Below are 20,056 nucleotides of genomic sequence, written 5' to 3'. Positions count from 1 at the left end.
AGGCGCGCATCCCACATGCCACTAGGGCATAACAAAAAATATTGTTTGGTTCCTGTTGGTTGTCAGTTAAGGCCATGGGTAGGTAGGGAATTTATTTCATTATATTTTTTATTTAATTTTTTTATTTTTTTTGGATAGGGAATTTCTTTATTTAATTAAAATGTTCACAACAACATGGATGCATGTACTCTGCCAGCATGTTTAATATCCATAATACTAAAGGTTTGACTAAGATTTGTATGAAACTATATTGTAAAAAATAAAATAAAATAAAATCTGATTATTATTATTTTATTTTTTTTAATATTATTTTTTTTAAACTCGTAAAATAAATTGGGTCGCACCTAAATCGTCAGGGTCGGTCGGCAACCGGAACCAAACCATTATTTTTGTTAGGCCTAGGGAACGAACAGGAAGAAAACCCCCGTTACAGTCTGAGGGCCAGGACCCCCCGAAAAAGGGGGCCCGGTGAGGTCAACGATGCCGTAGCATCGGGACCCCACCAGACGGTCACTGATGACACCACCCCCCACATCGCCAGTGTATCGGACAGGGCCCAAATCAAGAGTAGGCCCTTCCCCCCTTTGGCACGCCGCCCTGAAGCACTCTAGCTTACTGCACCTGGTATTCCCAGGGGGTCCCCCATCCAAGAACTACCAGGGCCGAACCTGCTTAGTTTCCGAGATCTGACGAGATCGGGCGTATCCAGGTTGGCATGGCCGTAAGCCCCAAGAGGCTACCCCCCCCACAATACTGTGGGGCCAGACGGCGCGCCGGGGAGACAACCCCCAAGGGGGTTGATCCCTCAATCCAGGCAACAGGCCAGAACTCGACCCGTGCCTGGAGCACTGCGGACTAGACATTTATTATTATTGATATAATATACCGCCATTCTACTATTATTATTATTATTATTATTATTATTATTATTATTATTATTATTATTATTATTATTATGTTACTCTTATAGTAACATAAACTGCTACTCTATAAAACATTTCCCTGCCTGTACCACCACCCCTGTCCCCTCCCTCATGCATGAATCTATCTATTCATCTCTCTCTCTCGATCTCTATCTCCCAACAGATATGGAGCGGTGGTGGGCGTGGCGGTGGTGGACCCTGGTCGCCTTGACGACCGTCTACCTCGGCCCCTCCCTCTGCGGCGGTGACGGGCCGGCGCCCCCCGTCTTGGAGTTCACCTCCGACACGCTCGTCAACAACGTGGTGACGGACCCGCGGTCGGGACGCCTCTACGTCGGCGCCGTCAACGGCCTGTACCAGCTCAGCGCCTCGCTCGCCGTGGAGTCGCGCACCGACACGGGGCCCAAGCGGGACAACCGGCAGTGCACGCCCCCGGTGACGGCCGCCTGCGAGGAGGCGGTGGACACGGCCAACCACAACAAGCTGCTGCTGGTGCACCCGGCCCAGGAGACGCTGGTGGTGTGCGGCAGCGTGTTCCGGGGCATCTGTTCGCTGAGGAACCTCAGCCGCGTGGAGCATCTGTTGTACTTCAGCGACACCAAGGGGGAGAAGTCGTACGTGGCCAGCGTGGAGGAGGGCGTGTCCGTGGTCGGGGTCATGTCGTACTTCAGCACCAAGGAGAGGGACAACTTCACCGTGTTCCTGGTGAGAGAGAGAGAGGGAGGGAGGGAGGGAGGGACATGAGCTTAGTGCTCAAGCTAACACACACACATAGACACTAAGGCTGAGCCCGAATGTTCGAACGTTCGAACGTTATGTTAACATTCGAATTCTAAATCAAAATTCGATTTTTTCTTTATTTTTTTTTTATGTTTCTTTTATGTGTCTATTCATTCTGTTTGAACCAATGTGGTTTTTCTTCACAGTTGCAGATAAAGATTAGGCTACACTAATATTATAGTATTAAAAAAAAACATTATATTCATTAAAGAAAGTTGATTTAATAAAAAAGACTCATTTAATCAGATGAATCACTTTATTCAAAATGAGGATTTAGTTTGAGGATATTTAAAAATATATATATATATATTTAAAACGTTGAATTTTATTTTATTTTTATTTTTATTTTTTTAATTAAAAACGATGGTTCGAACGTTCGTTTCGTAAAACCCTGACGAAGTTCGAATCCCAAAAACAGGCTTCGGGGACAGCCTTAATAGACACACACACACAGATACACACATATAGATACACACACATACTTGCAAGAGGTGGCACTCACTCAAGCACACGCACACTTTCTCAAGCAAGCATTCACGCAAGCAAGCAAGCGCAAACTTTTTTGAGATAAGTGGCTGATCACAAGGCATATTAACAAACCATATTATATTTCTAAATAATATTGGTACTCCATGTGATAATGCTTGGGTACCCCTGGTGTGTGCAGTAGGCTAGTAACGGCAGCATGGCATTCACAGGAGCCTATATGTGCAGTCAAAACAATTACAAGACATTTCTGTTGTTTTTATTATGGTTTGATCAGGAATGTTTCTTGGGACCCCAACAGTGTCAGACTGTGGTTGTACTGGGCAGCTCCTAGCGGTCAATGGTGTCAGACTGTGGTTGTACTGGACAGCTCCTAGCGGTCAACGGTGTCAGACTGTGGTTGTACTGGGCAGCTCCTAGCGGTCAACAGTGTCAGACTGTGGTTGTACTGGGCAGCTCCTAGTGGTCAACAGTGTCAGACTGTGGTTGTACTGGGCAGCTCCTAGTGGTCGACAGTGTCAGACTGTGGTTGTACTGGGCAGCTCCTAGTGGTCAACAGTGTCAGACTGTGGTTGTACTGGGCAGCTCCTAGCGGTCAACAGTGTCAGACTGTGGTTGTACTGGGCAGCTCCTAGCGGTCAACAGTGTCAGACTGTGGTTGTACTGGGCAGCTCCTAGCGGTCAACAGTGTCAGACTGTGGTTGTACTGGGCAGCTCCTAGCGGTCAACAGTGTCAGACTGTGGTTGTACTGGGCAGCTCCTAGCGGTCAACAGTGTCAGACTGTGGTTGTACTGGGCAGCTCCTAGTGGCCAACAGTGTCAGACTGTGGTTGTACTGGGCAGCTCCTAGTGGTCATCAGTGTCAGACTGTGGTTGTACTGGGCAGCTCCTAGTGGTCAACAGTGTCAGACTGTGGTTGTACTGGGCAGCTCCTAGCGGTCAACAGTGTCAGACTGTGGTTGTACTGGGCAGCTCCTAGCGGTCAACAGTGTCAGACTGTGGTTGTACTGGGCAGCTCCTAGTGGTCAACAGTGTCAGACTGTGGTTGTACTGAACAGCTCCTAGTGGTCAACAATGGTAGTGCCCAGGTTCGAGTGTAACTGTGTGAGTGTGAAGCAGGGCGTTGCTGACAAAGAGCATGCATGCTCAGTGAACCTACCCTGGGTAAATAAAGGATAATGTTTCCCAGTAGGTTGGCAAGGGATATGGTAGCCATCACAACCTTCTCTTTGTCCCCTCTGTCTTTAGGTTGGTAAGGGATACGGTAGCCATGACAACCTTCTCTTATTCTCCTCTGTCTTTAGGTTGGTAAGGGATACGGTAGCCATGACAACCTTCTCTTATTCTCCCCTGTCTTTAGGTTGGTAAGGGATACGGTAGCCATGACAACCTTCTCTCATTCTCCTCTGTCTTTAGGTTGGTAAGGGATACGGTAGCCATGACAACCTTCTCTTATTCTCCTCTGTCTTTAGGTTGGTAAGGGATACGGTAGCCATGACAGCACCAAGCTGATTAGCACACGCATCCTGCAGGACTATGGCGATTGGGTGGTCTTCGACAGCATCATCGAAGCCTCAGCCGTCCAGGCCAATCCCTTCGTCCTGCGCTACCTTCACGATTTCCGCTTCGCCTTCAAAGACGGCGGCTTTGTCTACTTCCTGTTTTCCAGAACATTGGGGGTTCAGGATACCAAGAACTTCACGTTTATTTCCCGGATGTGTGAAGATGATCCGTTTTATTACTCCTACACTGAGCTGCAGCTCAACTGTAGCACGGGAAACAAGTTCAACAAGGCTCAGGTAGGCCTAGCTTGACTATATCCTTGGTGTTTTGGGGTAGTATGGTACTAACACTACCAGGATTTGATTCCAATGCTATACATACTGTCGCATGTTTATCCAAAAACGATTGCTGATTTATTTTGCACATTATCTCACACACATCCAAAATTGCACTCATTAATTTAGTTTTGACAGTTATTGAGAGTAAATGAGTTTGCATATGGCCACCAGGGATGTCATTGGCGACATTGAATCCTTGTGTTGTGTTAATTACAGTTTTTGGACGTGTGTGAGATTATGTGCAAAATAAATCTGTATTTTTTTTTTGGTGAAGTGCCCCTTTAAAGTACCATTGTTTTTAGATGCACACTAGCTCAGCTTGCCACTCACACACTCTGCCCTTAGTGGTGGCTCATGTGCATGGCACGTTCACATCTATGACACTTTGTGTCCTTGCTAGCATGGGTGACCCCAGTGGGAATCAAACCCCCAACCCTGGCAGTGTTTTTCTTTACCCATTGAGCTACACAGGGAATGGCACTTTGAAGATCTTAGTTTTTATCTTGTGTTACTACTTTACATTTTGTTAAACAACAACTAAACATGTATTAGTAAGTGTCTCATGGTATTGTAAGTTATTTACAGATAAAGGGTCCACCAAATGGTATTGAGTATTGATTGTTTCTTCATACCCTTGTCTTGATGGATATAAATTAGTAACCAATGTTTCTTGAGTTATGTCCATAGATTGAGTCTCTCATTCATCTTTGTTATCAATGTCAGTTTTATTGAACAATATACTGGACCATCTCTCTCTCTCTCTCTCTCTCTCTCTCTCTCTCTCTCTCTCTCTCTCTCTCTCTCTCTCTCTCTCTCTCTCTCTCTCTCTCTCTCTCTCTCTCTCTCTCTCCAGGCAGCATATGTGTCAGTGCCAGGAGAGGTTCTGGCTAGGACTATGTCTGGTCAGTACGGTCCGGTCTCAGCGACGGACAAGGTTCTGTTTGTCACCTTCGGTTCTGACGAGGACCCATCTAGCTCTGCCCTGTGTAAGTGGATGACTCTGACACATCGTAGCTTTGCTGCTCCCACCAGAACCTTCTCTTGGTTGACACAAAATAAAAGCATTTCAGCTGAAGTTCCACGGGTTAAAAAATACCTTACATTTTACAGTATGCAAATATGCCTCAGGGAATACTGTTCTTCTTACATAAACTATTTCTTAACATGTACAATGTCACTTACTACCTCACTCACCCATTCATTCATTCAGTCACACTTAGCCACTCTGCCCCTGGTGGCGGCTCACAGGCATTGCACATTGTGTAAGACCAGTTCACTCTGTGACACTGTGTCCTTATTGTCTCCAGGTATATTGTATATACAATATAACAGCTATAAGACAGTTATATTGCAGCTATAAGACAGCTATAAGACAGTTATATGACCGCTATATGACAGCTATAAGACAGTTATATGACAGCTATAAGACAGTTATATGACAGCTATAAGACAGTTATATTGCAGCTATAAGACAGCTATAAGACAGTTATATGACCGCTATATGACAGCTATAAGACAGTTATATGACAGCTATAAGACAGTTATATTGCAGCTATAAGACAGCTATAAGACAGTTATATGACCGCTATATGACAGCTATAAGACAGTTATATGACAGCTATAAGACAGTTGGTGCGGCTACGTGGCGTAGTGGGCAAGGCGCTCGCCACGAATGACTGAGACGCTGGGCTTGCCTGTTCGAACCCAGCGCTCCACATTGCTTTCAGTTTAGCTGGTCGTTCATACTAATACACATTGGCCGTATTAGGGGGTGGGAAACTGATGGGTGGGGATCGGGCGTTGTGGACAGCAACTCCTACAGGTCGGTTGGTGCGCCTGCGCAGTAGAATCAGGAAGTGTCGGGGGCAGCGTGAGCCTCCCACGCGTTACTCCTCGCCACTGAGAGATCGAGCTGCGCAGGTGAAAAGATGCGACTGCTGTTACCTCAAGTACCGGAGGGGACTTGTGCTATGTATGACTTAGTCCACATTGCAGCCGGCTTGTGGGAGGCAAGAAACAGCGTCCGTGACAGGGGAGGGTTGAATTGGATGATACGAAATTGGGATGGGAGAAAAAATAGAAAATGGGAGAAAAAGTGGATAAAAAAAAAAATGACAGCTATAAGATACATGTGCGCCCAATCACGTGACGCGCCCATTTCCGCCTCTAACAGCCTGCAAACGACCTAACGCCTAGTTTATCACTGGTTAAGCTTAGGCGACTCTTTCGAAGTTGGTTAAGGTTAGAGTTTGGAATCAGGGCTGGTGTTCTATCGCCCTGCTCGAAGACAAACTCTAACCTTAACCAACTTCGAAAGAGTGCCTAAGCTTAACCGGTGATAGAAACAGGCGTCACACGATTGGCGCGACCAGAAATGTCAGTGGCCAATCAGATCGCAGAACGCGAACGCGGAACTGGAAATCCGTTGGTAAAAGTCATCAGGCAGCCCACCCCTCCTCCCTCTACCACCACCGGTCCCAGCCAGCCCAAAGTCCCTTCACCCTAGCAGCTAGAGGAAGGATGACAGAGGATAGGGGGAACGAGTGTCACAGGGTTACTGTTGCTGAAGAAATAATATTTATTTATAAAGTTATAAATAATAAAGCAATGTCGATTCTGTTCTTAATTAATTATCTTTTTTTCTTGCAAAATAATCAAAAAGAACCGATAAGAGTATCGATAAAGTACCGAACCGTTAAGCAGTATCGATAAAAGTAGTAGTATCGATAAAATCCTAACGATACCCATCCCTAGCTATAAGATAGTTATATGACAGTTATATGACAGTTATAAGACAGTTATAAGACAGTTATAAGACAGCTATAAGACAGTTATATGACAGTTATATGGCACCTTGATCTCCCCACCCAGGTATGTATCCTCTGGGCTCCATCAACCAGCGCTTGGTGGAGATAATAGGCGCCTGCTACAGCGTCAACGGGGTGCTGGATGGCAAGGCAGCGGTCTACTCTCCGTACTCCTCCATGTCTGAAGAGCTGTGCAGCACCAACAACCAGGTGAGAGAGAGAGAGAGAGAGTGTGTGTGTGTGTGTGTGTGTGTGTGTGTGTGTGTGTGTGTGTGTGTGTGTGTGTGTGTGTGTGTGTGTGTGTGTGTGTGTGTGTGTGTGTGTGTGTGTGTGTGTGTGTGTGTGTGTGTGTGTGTGTGTGTGTGTGTGTGTGTGTGTGTGTGTGTGTGTGTGCGCGAGCGCATGTTTGCATACATCTGTGTGTGTGTGCGTGGATATGAGGAAAGATGAGTTTCATTGTTGGGGAAATGTGTATTGTGTGCATGTGTACACATGTGTGCGTGAGTGGCTAGAGGGTATGTGTGTGTGTGTGTGTATCTGTGAGTTTGTGTGTGTGTGTGAGTTTGTGTGTGTGTGTGTGCGTGTGTTCTCAAACGATCTTAAAATAGAACTTAGAACTCAATACATACAATTACAAATGACCCACAACAACACTGTAGCAGCTGCTGACATTTTTTTTCTAACTGTATTACATTTGGAAAAACACAACATTCCAAGCCCTACAGGCTAGATAGAAGTTAACACATTATAACATAAACATGTGTGTTTTCCATATGATTCGCTGTGACATCTGACGGTTGAGAAGTCAATTCAAATGGGTGGGGGACGGGTATGCATAGTACTGACCCATGCCATGTATACAGAATATAACTGTGCTATTGGTATTTTAAGAGCATCTACCCAGTCCTATGGCTCTGGATAATCTTCATGTATATAGTCCCCATATACACACACTTGTATTTCTTCTGAGAGGTCAGCGCTCAGGGGGTTCAGTGCCTTGCTCAATGGCACTTTTTGGAGTGACTGCTGGGCACCAGTAGATATAATACCAGTCTAGGATATTAATAAGAGGATGGGTCCGTGGTAGGGCTGCACGATTCTTGCTAAAATGTGAATCGTGATTTTTCTCTCTAAGAATTGAGATCACGATTCTCTCTCACAATTCGTATTTTTCGTCAACATTTAAAAAAGTAAAGTAAAATGTAAAATAATTATAATAATGATAATTTAATTATTGTTTTCGTCATAATTTAGAAATGAGATCGCATGGGTCTATGAATCGAGATCGCGATTCTTTTTAGATTAATCGTGCAGCCCTAGTCTGTGGTGTCATTGTAAAATGGCTTCCATTCACAATATTAAGGAGTAGCATCGTCTCTCAGTGCTGAATACCTCCTGTGACCCATCCTCTCATTATTATTCTAGCTTCCAGCCACCCTCCTGTTGCTAGCGAACAGCTGGAACACACACTCCTATCTGTACCGGGGATCGAACCGGCGACTTTACAGTTACTGGTTAGTAGGGCTGGGTGAAAGCAATATCATGGACCTCCTAGTTACACAATACACATACACACAGTCCTCATATCCCTCCTAGTCACACATACACACATTCATCATATCCCTCCTAGTCACACATACAAAAAAAAACAAGGAGTTGGTCATCAACTTCAGTAGGAAGAAGGTGAATGTCTCTCCTGTCATCATTAGGGGGCAGGAGGTTGAAATAGTCCAGTCCTATAGATACCTTGGCGTTCACCTGGACGGTAAGCTGGACTGGAAGCAAAACACAGATGCTGTGTTTAAAAAAGCCCAGTGTCGGCTCTTTCATCTGAGAAAACTTCGTTCTTTTGACATCAGCAGGTCACTTCTCTATGTATTTTACCAAGGTATCCTGGCTAGTGTCCTGTTCAATGCTGTTCTCTGCTGGGGGGGCAGCATCACTGTTTCGGACAAAAATCGTATAAATAAAATCATCAAAAAGGCTGGCTCAGTGATTGACCTTCCTCCTGATTCCCTGGAGATCACCATAGCCAAGCGAACCAGGACTAAACTGAACACCATTTTATCTTTTGTAGGCCACCCACTGTTTAGTATTTTCGATGTTCTGCGAAGCTCATTTAGTAACAGATTGTTGATGCCTCAATGCTCTACTGAGCGATTGAGAAGGTCCTTTGTACCTGCTGCGGTAAACAATTTTAACAAACACCGATAGCACTGTGTTAAGAGGCTCTCCTATTGTGTTGTGTATCCTGTAGTGTATTGTATCATGTAACTGTGTCTTTCATGTTTGTATATGTGTATTCGCTCTGGTGGCAAACCATGTTTCCCCTCGGGGATTAAGAAATAAACCATACCATACCCCTCCTAGCTACAAATACACAGTCATCATATCCCTCCTAGTCACACATACACACAGTCATCATATCCCTCCTAGTCACACATACACACAGTCCTCATATCCCTCCTAGTCACACATACACACAGTCATCATATCCCTCCTAGTCACACACACACACAGTCATCATATCCCTCCTAGTCACACATACACACAGTCATCATATCCCTCCTAGTCACACACACACACACAGTCATCATATCCCTCCTAGTCACACATACACACAGTCCTCATATCCCTCCTAGTCACACACACACAGTCATCATATCCCTCCTAGTCACACATACACACAGTCCTCATATCCCTCCTAGTCACACATACACACAGTCCTCATATCCCTCCTAGTCACACACACACAGTCATCATATCCCTCCTAGCTACAAATACACACAGTCATCATATCCCTCCTAGTCACACATACACACAGTCATCATATCCCTCCTAGTCATACACACACACAGTCCTCATATCCCTCCTAGTCACACACACACACAGTCCTCATATCCCTCCTAGTCACACATACACACAGTCCTCATATCCCTCCTAGTCACACATACACACAGTCATCATATCCCTCCTAGTCACACATACACACAGTCCCCCCGACATGCATTTCTTCAGAGAGGTGCAGTGCAGCGCCCCTGCAGCAATAGTCTGTTCAGAGATGGGCAGAGATGGTGGGCACCGTAGCTGCAATCAGGCCCCACTTGGGTAGTTGGAAATATTTTCGAGCCCCACCTAACCTGGTCCCCAATTAGATGTAGGCTAATAAATGTTTGGCTACAAACATGCCATTTCCTCTACTATTAACAAGACAAGATAAACATAACAAGACACAAAGACACAATTATAGTTTTATATTTTATTTGAAAATGAACAAAAGCTTGGCAAATGATCCTGTGCCACTGAAATAATTAGGCCTAATTCAAAATGTAGTTGTAGGCCTACAGGATAGGAGATTTATTTTCATTCAAATGATAATAATTTGCCCCATCTCCGTGCCCCACTAGGGGGTCGTACCCCATACTTTGGGAACCACTGCTCTAGGCCAGTGTTTCTCAACTGGTGGGTCGCAACCCAAAAGTGGGTCGCAGGGCCATTTTGAGTGGGTCGCGGATGTGTGTGTAAAAAAAAAAGAAAAAAAACATTACAATTTTTTTAATTTTTTTTTAGCACCACCTATCTTTGTGAAAGTGGCTTCTCAGCTCTGGTCCAGCTGAAGACAAAGCAGAGGAAAATATTGGACATTGAGCACAACCTCAGAGTTGCTTTGTCTACCATCACCCCAGACTTTGAGACTCTTGAGGCTTCTTGAGCAAACAACATCCCCAGTTATCCCATTAGTTCCCTGGGATGTTAAGCTAAGAAGTCTGCTAAGAAGCATATTTATTATTAGAATTTTATTTCATTGGGTTTTTAGCCCTAGTTGCACTTTTGTTGCAAACCCTTACCCCAGTTATCCCATTAGTTCCCCCAAACTTAGGTCTGTTATGTTAAGCTAAGAAGTCTGCTGAGAAGCAGTATATATATAGTAGTAGTAGTAGTAGTAGTAGTAGTAGTAGTAGTAGTAGTAGTAGTAGTAGTAGTAGTAGTAGTTTATTCAGTCATCATCTCACACAATACAATACAATATACACCATCATTTAACAATATTTGATTTTACAGTGACTGAAAAGGTACAGCCTGAAGCATAATGCTTATATATGCCTGTCCTATATTCTTAACAAAAATTAAGACTCAAACAGTATTCTAAAAGAAAATTGCAAAAAAAAAAACAGTATTATTCACCCTTGTAGTTTTCAAAAATAGCTTTACAAACCATTTTCTTAAAAACCAAAAGCGAATTACTCATATTATTTATTATTATTACATGGCGTTTTCACATTCACTAAAATGCTTGATTGTGATTGGTCAATAGCGCTCGGTTGCCCATAGCAGCGGTCAGTTATTTCTCGTTAATTCACCGCTGTCAGGGGCAACCGAGCAATAATGACCGCTGTTTGCAGCCGGAGCAATCAAGCATTTAGATCACAGTCATGAAAGCTGCTCAGCATATGCACAGCTGCACTCATCAGTGCAAGCTGCCGGCGATGACAGCGCGGAGCCACAGAACAGAACAACTGCGTCTGCATTTGATCTCGTCTTGTCGATGGTATAAAATTAATTAGGTATATTGTTAGTAAGTTAGCCATGTAATAAGCGGGATAATGTATAGCTATACTCGGTCATTGTCACAAAATAATTGACCTTCACTGCGTTTAGAACACCTCGGCGAGGCGCCTCGGTATTCTAAACTCTGTGTCGGTCAATTATTTTGCGACAATGACCTCGTAGCTATACATTATCCCTTACTTATTTTATTTCATTGGGTTTTTAGTCCTAGTTGAATTTTTTTCTGTTTATTTCATGTTTTAACAGTGCATGAAAGATTGTGTATTCTTCTTCTTCTTCTTCTTTTTCTTTCGGCTCTTCCCGTCAGGCGTCGCCACAGCGGATCACCCGTTTCCATCTGTTTCTGTCCTCTGTCCTCCGTCACTCCCGCTGCCTGCCCGCGGTGTATTACTGCAAAAAAAAAAAAGACCAGTTGAGAACCACATCCTGAGCTGCCTCTCACGTGATCCCATTGAAAGAGGACAAATAAATCATCATACTGAATGATCACCTGTAGCCCTCCTGACCGGCCTCTCTCACCTCGACGCCACCCTGTCTTTGAACGAGGAAACTGTATCTAACTCTCTCTCTCGTTCCTCGCTGTCCTTTTAGGAAAACCTGGCACACACCTACAACTGCGGAGCGGAGTTCCTGCCCTCGCCGTTGGCCAGCAAAGCGGAGTTTGCCCTCGCCGCCCTGCCGTCGTTCGTCCGCAAGGGTCATGTGACCGCCGTGGCTGTCGCCGTGGAGACCGAACATGCTGTGGCATTCATGGGCACCTCCACCGGAGAGGTGATCTATCTCTCCATCTCTATCTAGCTATTTATCTATCTATATATCTATCTAAATGATTTACAGACTGATACGTGTGTCTTTGTTATCATCAGCTGTTGAAGGTCCACCTGTCGGCCAACCCAGACATGTACATGAAAACAGCGGTTGATGTAACAACAGTCAACAAGGACCTGCTGTTTGATGCCGGCTTCCAACATTTGTATATTACCACCGAGAAGAAGGTCAGACATGTCATCACTTATTCTGTCTGTTCTCTATTTCTTTTGTTCGTTCTTCCGTCCGTCCGTCCGTTCGCTCTTTCGTTCGTACGTTCTTTCTTTTGTTTGTTTGTTTGTTTGTTCGTTCTTTCGTTCGTTCTTTCTTTCTTTCTTTCTTTCTTTCTTTCTTTCTTTCTTTCTTTCTTTCTTTCTTTCTTTCTTTCTTTCTTTCTTTCTTTCTTTCTTTCTTTCTTTCTTTCTTTCTTTCTTTCTTTCTTTCTTTACTTTTCTGTCTTTTTCTTTCTGTCTTTTTGTCTGTCTTTCCTTCACTTTCTTTCTCTCTCTCTCTCTCTCTCTCTCTCTCTCTCTCTCTCTCTCTCCGTCTTCCTGTCTCTCTATCTTTCATCCGTTCAGATTGCGTGGTGCTGCGCTGAAGGGAAATCAATGTTATCGATCCAGCAGTTAACTAATTGAAATGCACTCCGAGAACGCAATTTACTCTGATAAAGTCAAATGTCAATATGTGTGTTTACTTCCATCTGCTACGGAATCTAGATTTATTACACATGTGTTTGTTGTTGTCAGAGAGGAAAACGGCTCCTGCTCAGCCCATTGTCAAACATACGAACAGAGAAAGACTAATCCAAGCATGTCGGGAAATATACCACGAGTCATCTTTAACTCATTGACCGCCGGGGATTAGACCGGGGCCTGCTTTGATCGTCGCCAACGGCATACGTTGTGGAGTAACGTTACACACACATGTTGCGATCGGGGTGAAGACATGGTTGTAGGGCTGACCCCTATTAATCGATTAGTCGACTAATCACTCGAAAGTAGCCGTAGTCGACTGGCCAACCTCTTAGTCGAATATAAAAAAATAAAAAATAAAAATATATACATTTTTATTTTATTTATTTTATTTTTTATCATTCTTTCCAAAAGAAGAGAGGCCTAGAAGCGTGGCTAACGCTAATGGCACGCATACCAGAGGCTAACTGCCTATGAAAACAGGCACAGAGGCACTGAAAGAGGATTTCACCCATCTAATGAACACACTAGACTAGACAAATATCAAGATGTATCCATCAGTGGACCAATTGCATGCTTTTGCAGAGGACAAGAAGCCTTCAGTCGACTCCTTCAGACATTAAGCACCCCCCACAGCCCAAAGGGAATGATAAAAAAAAAAAAAAAAAATATTATTTTAAAATATTACACTTTTTTATTTTATTTAATTTGTATTTGTTTTTGTCGACCAATAGTCGACTAACGGCAAATTTTGGCCAATCCTAGTCCACCATCCAAATCCTTAGTCGGGGACAGCCCTACATGGTTGGATCAACGCAGGATTGATATCATAATGCCCCTTACCTTCACTAGGATGTAACCCAAAAAGAATATCCCAATTATCTGATTGCGAGTCCCAGTATTGGTGTCGATCGTGTTCGCTAATAATCCATCGATAATCCACCACACATCATGCATCGGGAGCATTTGACGCGTCTCAATCCGATCGTTATAACCGCTCCATTCGCCCCGACAAAGAAAAGTGAGCCCGGTGACATTTGACCGTTGCACAGGCCAAGATACAAGGTTTTTCAAAGGGTGCTCGATACCGCCGTCTAGCTGGATGCGGCCGGTATTGCACTTTGGCGATCTCAGACTCATTCCCTATGGTAACACCGAGGTCCCCGGATAAATAATGAATAAAAATATCGGGGAAAAAAGGAAAAACAATCAAATAACGTATATATACTGTACGTGGTTGCCGTTCAGCGGTTGTCGGCCAAACACGTATATATGTATGGTAGGATTTAAATAATTCCTTGTGTTGTAGATCACCAAGGTGCCGGTCCAGGCCTGTCATCTGAAGACTGACTGTCACTCCTGTGTCTCCATGAGAGACCCGTACTGTGGCTGGTGTGTCCTGGAGGGCAGGTGAGGTGGTGTGTGTGTGGGTGTGGGTGTGTGTGTGTATAAGATCATTTAGAACTGAACTTTGTAAAGAAACTCAAAGTGTTATGAGCGATGCTCTGTTGTAAATGTTATTGTATATTTTTATCGAACTATTTTATCACACTTTTTTACTCTATTCTAGTCTTTTCTATTTTATTATTTTTAGTATTGCCTATTTTTAAACTGAATCAAACCACACTTTTTTACTCTGTCTATTCTATTTTATTGTTTTTACTACTGAATGAAACGTAAACAGTGAGGCCTATTGGGATGTTAGATCCTAATGTGCAAAACTGTGATTTACCTCACCTTGCTACCTCTCTATCTTTTTTATGCTCGCTTATTTTTTTGTGGTTGGATGGGTGGGGGGAGGGGGGGTTGGCTAGGCGGGGGGGGGGGGGGGTAACTGTACATTGGATTATCGACAAAACCTTACTTGGTCCCAAGAAGAGGGTCTCATGTATTATTGGGTTGACATTTACTGTACATTGGAGGGGGTTGGGTTAGGACATTTACAGGGGCCAGTTTCGAATTGCAGTCTCCCGTAGGTGCTCTTTGAGAGTGGTTTTGAAAGTGGGTAGTCATTCACATTCCTTTACAGCTGTGGGTAGGGCGTTCCACATTGATGTGGCACAATTGCGAAACATGTTTAGTCCCTTGTTTGAGCCGAATCTGGGTTTAACATGATTTGTGGAGCTCCCTCTGGTGTTGTGGTCGTGGTATTCACTGACCTTTGGGAAGTATTTTGACATGTACATGGGTACCGTGGTCGTGTAGTGTATCTTGTAGACCAGGCCCATTGCAAGTTGCTGTACTCTGTCGTCTACTCTAAGCCATCCTAGGTTGTCAGTGGGCAGTGAGGTGGGTTCTAGGAGTAAGGTCAAGCAGTAGTCTGACCAGTTTGTTTTGTGATGTTTGTAATTTTGTTTTTAGCGCCTTTGAGGTGCTTTGGTACCATGAGGTGCAAGCATAGTCGTAGTACCCTTGAATGAGTGCTCCTGCCAGAGTCTTCAGGGTATTCTTGTTTACCAGAGGGGAGATCCGGTACAAGAATCGAGTTCGTTGGTTGACTTTTTTTATTACATTGGATGCCATTTTGTCACAGGAAAGATTAGCCTCTAGGATGGAACCCAGGTAGGTAATTTCATCTTTCCTTGTGACAATATTGTCACCCACTGTAACTGAGAAGCCGTCGGTCTTGCTGAGTTTGTTATTTGAACCGAAGAGAATGGACTCTGTTTTGCCCAGGTGGTGTAATGATAGTTGGTTATCAGCGAGATTGTTGATTGGTCTGTTGTCTCCCAGGTGTACCCGGAAGTGGGAGTGTGATAGGTCGGCAGAGGCGAACACGTGGCTGTGGTCGCCCAATCAGCAGTGTGTTCAGATCCAGTCGTTCAACCCTCCCAGCCTGAGCTGTAAGAAGACTCAACAGGTAGGTACTCCACTGTGTGTGTGTGTGTGTGTGTGTGTGTGTGTGTGTGTGTGTGTGTTTCACCACTTATCTCATCACTCTGTTCATTGTTAAGTAATTCTAATAGTTGTGTTAATAGTTTTCTAAGTAGTTTCTAATAGTTGTAATAGTTTCTAATATTTATTTAATGGTTTTGAATAGTCTTCTAATAGTTTCTAATAATAGTGCACACACAGATGAAAGTGTTTCCCCAGGCGGGGAAAGCACACTGCATAGGTTACTTTCTTTTGATAATACAAAATGTCAAAATGTCTACACTTGTCGCATTGTTCCTGATAGAGATGCGTGTTCAGTGTTCATTTCTGTGTGTGTGTCTGTCTGTCACATGTGCTCCTAAATGAAAAAAATGTAGGCGCACACAAAGAAATTTAGGAGCACAGTGAAAATTTTGAGTTTATTAACAAACTATTTATTACATGCATATTATACTGTGCGTGTGCATACTAAGGGGCAAACATCTGTGCAATAGCTAGCAGATACCACCAAAATCACACATTGGCTCATTGGCCTACTAGACGCAAAGGATATCGGTTGTCCAGCTGCTTTTGCATGTTGTAGTGTTGTCACAATACCAACATTTTGACTTTGATACCGATAGGAAAGGTAATGGAATATATTATTACTAGATGACAGAACATGGAAAATCCTTCATACAATTCTTATCATTTTAATTCATATTTTGACGCCGTTGAAACGTAAATGATCAAAAATAATACAATTATTCTGTTACGGCTGCTGAGCTATACTATAGCTGATGTCATCAATATCTTCCTTTTGCTAGAGTTTTCATTACACGTAGAAACGGCGCGACTCGCGAGAGGGGAGAGCTGTTGAACGCGGGGCTGAATAGCTAGATGTCATAGGCAGCTTGAAGGTTCACGCCGCTCTGTGTCTATTATCAAATGGCAATTGCGCGTTGACACGGCAACTACGCAAAGTTTTTTTTTTTATCCACTTTTTCTCCCATTTTCTATATTTTTCTCTCATCCCAATTTCATATCATCCAATTCAACCCTCCCCTGTCACGGACGCTGTTTCTTGCCTCCCACAAGCCGGCTGCAATGTGGACTAAGTCATACATAGCACAAGTCCCCTCCGGTACTTGAGGTAACAGCAGTCGCATCTTTTCACCTGCGCAGCTCGATCTCTCAGTGGCGAGGAGTAACGCGTGGGAGGCTCACGCTGCCCCCGACACTTCCTGATTCTACTGCGCAGGCGCACCAACCGGCCTGTAGGAGTCGCTGTCCACAACGCCCGATCCCCACCCATCAGTTTCCCACCCCCTAATACGGACGACCAGCTAAACTGAAAGCAAATGTGGAGCGCTGGGCTCGAACAGGCAAGCCCAGCGTCTCCAGATTTTGTGGCGAGCGCCTTGCCCACTACGCCACGTAGCCGCCCTGCCACTACGCAAAGTTAATACTCGCACACTGTGCTTCTAAAAATGATTTTTCCAGTGTGCACAAATCAAACTAAAATGTTTAGGGGCAAATGTGAGTGAAATGGCCGCACTGTAGTACCCTGTGTGTGCTTGTCCGTGTGTGCATGTCTCTGTGTGCATGTCCGTGTCTGTGTGTGCACGTCTGTCTGTGTGTGCATGTCTGTGTGCATGTCTGTCTGTGTGCATGTGTCCGTGTGTTTTTCCATTAATCTCCTCCTCCAGTGTAAAAGTCCCCCCAGAGCGAAGTTGATTTCTGCTGAGCTCAATTTAATTTTGAAAAGTTAAAACCCTCCAAACTCTTAGTCAGTTCTCTTAAGTAACAGCGTTTCCCCCTGCAGCCTTCCAGACTGTAGCCCTCTTACCCAGAATGCCATCTATCCAGACTGTGCCCCGCTTACCCAGAATGCCATCTATCCATCCAGATAGTTTCAGACTGTGCCCCTCTTACCCAGAATGCCATCTATCCATCCAGATAGTTTCAGACTGTACCCCTCTTACCCAGAATGCCATCTATCCATCCAGATAGTTTCAGACTGCACCCCTCTTACCCAGAATGCCATCTATCCATCCAGATAGTTTCAGACTGTACCCCTCTTACCCAGAATGCCATCTATCCATCCAGATAGTTTCAGACTGTACCCCTCTTACCCAGAATGCCATCTATCCATCCAGATAGTTTCAGACTGCACCCCTCTTACCCAGGATGCCATCTATCCATCCAGATAGTTCCAGACTGTACCCCTCTTACCCAGAATGCCATCTATCCATCTAGATAGTTTCAGACTGTACCCCTCTTACCCAGAATGCCATCTATCCATCCAGATCGTTTCAGACTGTAGCCCTCTTACCCAGAATGCCATCTATTCATCCAGATAGTTTCGGTGTGATTTGCCAAGTTTTAGAGGGGTCTGCCACCACTCGACAACAATGTCTCTTTCCAGCAACCGTGACACGGTTACTCACGATAATCCACAGAGACCTCATTGTGAACAGTTTCATTGGGAACCATTTCTTTTACAGAAGAAGTACACCAGCCATAATAGTTGCTTTAACCAGCATGAGACGTATTTCGTGGTGCGGGAGGAAACGGGGTAACCTTGGCACAGCGGCTGGCGAGAATCCGCATGGCAAGAATCTTATCTCGTCAGGCTTCAACTTACAGTAATGCGCTTGCGCCCCCAAACCACAGCGTCCTTAGAGGAACTACTGGCAGCTATGGGTCGTGTTGTTGTAGGTGTGATGACAAGTTGTGAAAGTTACAAACGGTTTCAAAGGACGACCTTCCCGATTTTTCAGGAAACCCATGCAAACACGGGGGGAGAACATGCAAACACAGAAAGGTTTCCTATTGTATTGGGACCTTCTTGCTGTGAGACAACAGTGCTTAAGTTCCCCCCCCCCCCCCCCTATAATTTCATTATTTATTTATTTGCTATTATTATAGTTGTTGTTATTTTTCTTGTATATGTATGTGGGGACAAGTATTATGGATATTATTATATATTATATATATTAGATGTATACCAGTCCAGGATCTATACTGGTGCTCACCCCTTTGTTTGTGTTTTTGTCTCTTGTTTTTTGTATGGGTTAAAAAAAAATAAAAAAAACGTGTCAAGATTTAAAATATACATATGTACATTTGTATGTACGTATGTAAATATGGATATGTGCAGTTATGTATGTGTATGTGGGTACACATACTATACCTAAATGTAAAATGACTTTCTTTGACACAATAAAGTATAAAAAAAAACATTGAACCCAGGGCCCGCTTGCTGTGAGACAACGGTGCTGAACCACTGAACACAGGACCTTCTGCACCGTGGGGCCGTCGCCACGTGTCCCCATGGCAACAACGTAGTTCTACTGAAATCTGAACAATGAAGGTTCTGAAAGGAACATGACGCATACAGAAATCATATCCCTCCACACAAATCTCTAAAAAAAAAACATTCAAAGAAAACAAACTGTAAGCATAGAGGATTACTTCTTTGTCTGTGGTGGTGGAAGGGTGGAAGGGTAGGACTGCAAAGCAGCGGCTGTCAAGCTTCAAACGATCCAACGATCCATTTTTCCATTTCTTGGAACCTTTTATTTTTTTCTAATTGTGTTCTCTATATTTTTACATCATCATAACACACACACATGTCAAAGCAGCATGGGGGGGGGGGGGGTACAGGGGGGGGGGCATAGCTTCACAGTCCTATACAGTCCAGTATCTATATACAGTACACTATAGATACACTTAAGGTATAGATACAATAGTAATATACAAAGTACAAACACAAGATAGTCCAGTGGTGAGAGTCCAGTGATAATGAGTGTCTAGTGCAAAGAAACAAGATAGTCGGTACGGTGATGCGAGTCTCTAGTAAGGATGGGTATCGTTAGGATTTTATCGATACTACTACTCTTATCGATACTGCTTAACGGTTCGGTACTTTGTCGATACTCTTATCGGTTCTTTTTGATTATTTTGCAAGAAAGAAATACAATTAATTAAGAACAAACTCGACATTGCTTTATTATTTATAACTTTATAAATAAATATAATAAATAAATATAATAAATAAATATTATCTCTTCAGCAACAGCAGCAGCAATGTTTTTTATATATAACGTTATAAATAAATACTATATCAATATCAATACTTTTTTTTTCTAATTTAGTACCGGTTCCCGTTTAGAACCGGGTTTCGGGGGGCATCCCTAGTCTCTAGTTCTCCAGTCACGAGCCCTTTGTTGTAGAACCTGATGGCTGCCGGTATAAAGGACCGGCCCAGGCGGTTCGTGGTGTGTCGGGGG

At 43.9% G+C, this 20,056-nt stretch overlaps 1 protein-coding gene across 1 annotated transcript in view; it reads left to right on the top strand.

Moving 5' to 3' along the window:
- LOC311242143 (plexin-B2-like) overlaps nt 1–20,056 on the top strand; it is a 339,450-nt gene that overhangs the window by 212,502 nt on the left and 106,892 nt on the right. The window contains 8 exon segments of the mRNA XM_084331096.1: nt 1,087–1,628; nt 3,662–3,988; nt 4,884–5,016; nt 6,902–7,047; nt 11,998–12,177; nt 12,273–12,401; nt 14,218–14,318; nt 15,642–15,768. Coding sequence (XP_084187222.1) covers nt 1,089–1,628; nt 3,662–3,988; nt 4,884–5,016; nt 6,902–7,047; nt 11,998–12,177; nt 12,273–12,401; nt 14,218–14,318; nt 15,642–15,768 — 1,683 coding nt within the window. The 5' untranslated portion in view covers nt 1,087–1,088.

Source organism: Notolepis coatsorum (genome assembly GCF_963971535.1).
Source record: "Notolepis coatsorum genome assembly, chromosome: 15".
Lineage (NCBI taxonomy): Eukaryota > Metazoa > Chordata > Actinopteri > Aulopiformes > Paralepididae > Notolepis > Notolepis coatsorum.
This window is presented reverse-complemented; position numbering and strand designations above follow the sequence as displayed.